At 32.0% G+C, this 3,603-nt stretch overlaps 1 protein-coding gene across 1 annotated transcript in view; it reads left to right on the forward strand.

Annotated features, from left to right (window-relative positions):
- The window catches only part of FBXL4 (F-box and leucine rich repeat protein 4), a 69,042-nt gene extending 66,961 nt beyond the window's left edge, over positions 1-2,081 (forward strand). Inside the window, 1 exon segment of the mRNA XM_025042835.1 lies at positions 1,552-2,081. Within this exon segment, the coding sequence (XP_024898603.1) occupies positions 1,552-1,715 (164 nt within the window). The 3' untranslated portion in view covers positions 1,716-2,081.
- The last annotated feature ends 1,522 nt before the right edge of the window (positions 2,082-3,603 follow it).

The raw sequence follows: 3,603 nt of genomic DNA on the forward strand, positions 1-3,603 counted from the left end.
TGTGAAGTGCATAATTCTATAATACATCTGTATATTGCATTGTGTGTTCACCACCCAAAGTCAAAGCTCCGTCAGTCATGGTATATTTGACCCCCTTAACCTTTCCAACCTCCCCCACTCTGGTAACCACCATACTGTTATCTGTGTCTATGAGTTTTTGTTTGTCTTGTTCATTTCTTATTTCCAGTTTTATATCCCAAAAATTAGTGATATCATATGATTCTCGACTTTTTCCATCTAACTTAATTTGCTTAGCATGATTATCTCAAGGTCCATCCATGTTGTTGCAAATGGCAATGTTTCATCTTTTCTTATGGCTGAGTAGTATTCCATTATATATATGTACCACAGCTTCTTTAGCTGATCATCTATTGTAGGACACTTTGGTTGCTTCCATGTTCTGGCCTCTGTGAATAATGCTGCTATGAACATCGGTGTACAAACATCTTTTTGGATATGAATTTTCAAGTCTTTGATGTAAATACCCAGTAGAGGGATTGTTGGATTATGTGGTAGATCATGTCTGCTTCTCCTTTTCGTTTTGCTTTGTTCTTTTCTTGCTATGCTGGCCATCTCTGCCTCTCTTGGTACACATAGCCAAATATAATAGACTCACCCCAGTTTTCCATTTTCCAAGGATCTATGGACACTGAAGGCTTTACTAAATTCTAATTCTAAATTTTCAGGGGACTTTGTATTGGTTAGTCATGGGGCCGGTCACAGCCAGAGTAGCAGTATAGTTAGAACTTCTGGAGCCCATGGCAGAGAGGAGAATAGAAAGTTCTCAGAGAAAGAGGTACAGGTTAACATTTCAGAAACTTTAATCTACATCCCAGTAGATTATATATGTAATACAATTGATTTTTTTTTCTCCCTAGAAAAGTTGTAAAGTAAGGTATGTTTTACAACAGTTGACATCTTAGAGCCTAGTGATAATTTAGCTTCCACCTAAATATCCCATAATCAATTCAGCTTTAACACGGGCTAAATAGTACTCATCATCCATCATCTGTCTTCCAGTAATGCCATTTTATACCAACTGCTTACTGTAAAATTTATCAAATTGTGTTGTAATTATTTGCTTTCAACTCTAGTCAGGTTTCTTAGGGCAGATATGTCTTATGTATCTCCAGTGCCTGAAACAGAAGTTTCTACAGGGTAGTCGCTCAATGCTGAATTGGGTGGAGTTAGAGGTTGAATCATTGTGAGCATTGCTGCCTAATTTGACCCCATGGGTTAAAGAAAATGAGCTGTGCAAACAGTTTCGAACTGGAGTGACAGACACAGGAAAGTCTGGAGAAGCTGATTAGAAGAGGTAGGAGGAAGGAATGAAGATAGTGGGTAAAGTATTGACAGAGATGCCAAATTGAGAAAATTCAGTTTGTAATTTTTTACAGGACTATTTCAGTCTGAAGTCTTTTGTTGTTATTTTAAGTTTTAAAAGACAATTTATTTTGTTATTTTAAACAATAAATAATAAAGAATCTCTATCAGAACATTACATAAATGTTATATTTAAAGTGTTTTATGTGGCTTTGTTTTTTTAAACAGGAACAAGAATGGTAAGTCCGGCATCCTTGAGAAAACTCCTGGAATCTTGTAAAGATCTTTCCTTGCTTGATGTGTCCTTCTGTTCACAGATTGATAATAGAGCTGTACTAGAACTCAATGTGAGCTTTCCAAAAGTGTTTATAAAAAAGAGCTTTACTCAGTGACTTAATATACGTTCTATAATAAAATTAATGTGCTTTCATAGGGTTTTATTTTAGAGTAGGTTTTGTTTTTTGTTTTGTGTAGTTTTTATAATGGTGGGAATGTCTCATTAAGACATTTGTAGATTTTAAAGACCAATATGAAATTGTCCTCTAAATCAAGTAAAAATGTAAACAAATGTTTTCACGAAATATTGCAAGCACTTTTTTTCAAGAATATGTGAGTGGCTCATATTATTTTTACCTTATATTAATCAATGATATTATGCTTTAGTCAATAATTACATGTTTAATCAAAGAGTAATGTAGAAACATTTTAACTTATTTTTAAAGGAATACTTTGAGCAATAAATTATTATGATATTTATGAAAAAAATAAAATTAATTTTTTACACCTCCATGTAAGGATGCTTTATTAATAAGCCTTATGACTTGGATGGTATTTTGTTTGCTATGTAAAAAATTGTCAATTAGTTGGAGAGTCTTATTTTTTCATCTGTTAAAATTATTTTTTAAGCTGATATAGTAACTCTTCAACTTGAAAATTTTTAGTTTTTCTACTTTTCTTCTGATATATTTATCTGTTTTACTACTAGATAATACCAGTTTAAAAAACATGGGCATAACCAAGAGCAAGAGGTAAACCTCTAAACAAAATAGCTTTCCAACTGTTAAGCAGATGCCTTAAAAATTTACCAGAAGGAAAAGTTTAAGACTTCTGAATTATATGTGGGTTTTATTTATATATTTTTTTCTGTGCCCCAGAACCTTAAATAACTAGAAATCACCTATAGTGGAGGAAGAAACAAATTATTTTGTTAAATAGCAAATTGATTTATTTCACTGCTAAGAAAATAAACAGAAAATATTTTATGGCATGAAAAGGCTGGGCTGTTTCGAATAGCAAATTAATATTAAGTGTATACTGTAACAAAATTTATTTTCCCACATAGGAAAATGAATGTTAAATTCCAACATCTGCATGTCCTAGAATGATCCTGTAGAACTCTGCTCTCCAGTACGGCAGCCACTAGCCATATGTGGCTTTTTTATTTAATTTTAGTTAACTTAAATGTAATTAAAAATTTTATTTCTCAATTGTACTAGCCACATTCTGTGTGTGTATTGGACAGCATTACTCTAGAATTTCTTGTAATAAGATTGTAGTCATTTAAGAAAAAGCACATTTGGTTAAAAAATTGGCATGGTTCATATATATCTTCAGGCAATTTTTGAGGATACTCTCATGACTACATATGTGAAAGTGTTGTTCCCTAAAAGTTTTTGAGTTAACAAATTTATACGTATAGCAAATAATAGGCACTTAGTAAACATTTATTGAATGAACAACATATTATCGATTTAAGCCAAATGTCAAATTTTTAAAATATAAATGTTATAAATTATTACTAACAGTACTGTGTTTATTCTTTTATAGAATATAAAGAATACAATATTGTGACATTTAAAATGTTAAAATATTAACACAATCTCCTCTATATAAGAAGCCATCCAAATGAGAATCACTGTCCTGGCAGTATGCCTCACCTTATTTCTATATGATGGCAGAAGCAAGAGGCAGTTGGAAAAGTGCTTGGTTATCCTCCGTTGTTATATTCATGCGTTAGATTTTCTTCTTACTAACCAATGTATGTAAACATTTTAAAAGTTTTATTCAGTGGACCTTTTAGGAGGATAAGATTTATACTTTGAGATTTATACCAACAGAGTGAAGTAGTACTTTTATCTTAAATTATTAGCTGACATTGAATAAATGCTTACTTCATGCCAGACACCCTTTCATGTACTTTGTACTTACTACCTCACTTAATCCTCAGAAACAGCCCTGTGAGATAGATACCATTATTTACTCCCATTTACAGATGAGAAA

This window comes from Pteropus alecto, unplaced genomic scaffold (assembly GCF_000325575.1).
Source record: "Pteropus alecto unplaced genomic scaffold, ASM32557v1 scaffold7, whole genome shotgun sequence".
Classification (NCBI taxonomy): Eukaryota; Metazoa; Chordata; class Mammalia; order Chiroptera; family Pteropodidae; genus Pteropus; species Pteropus alecto.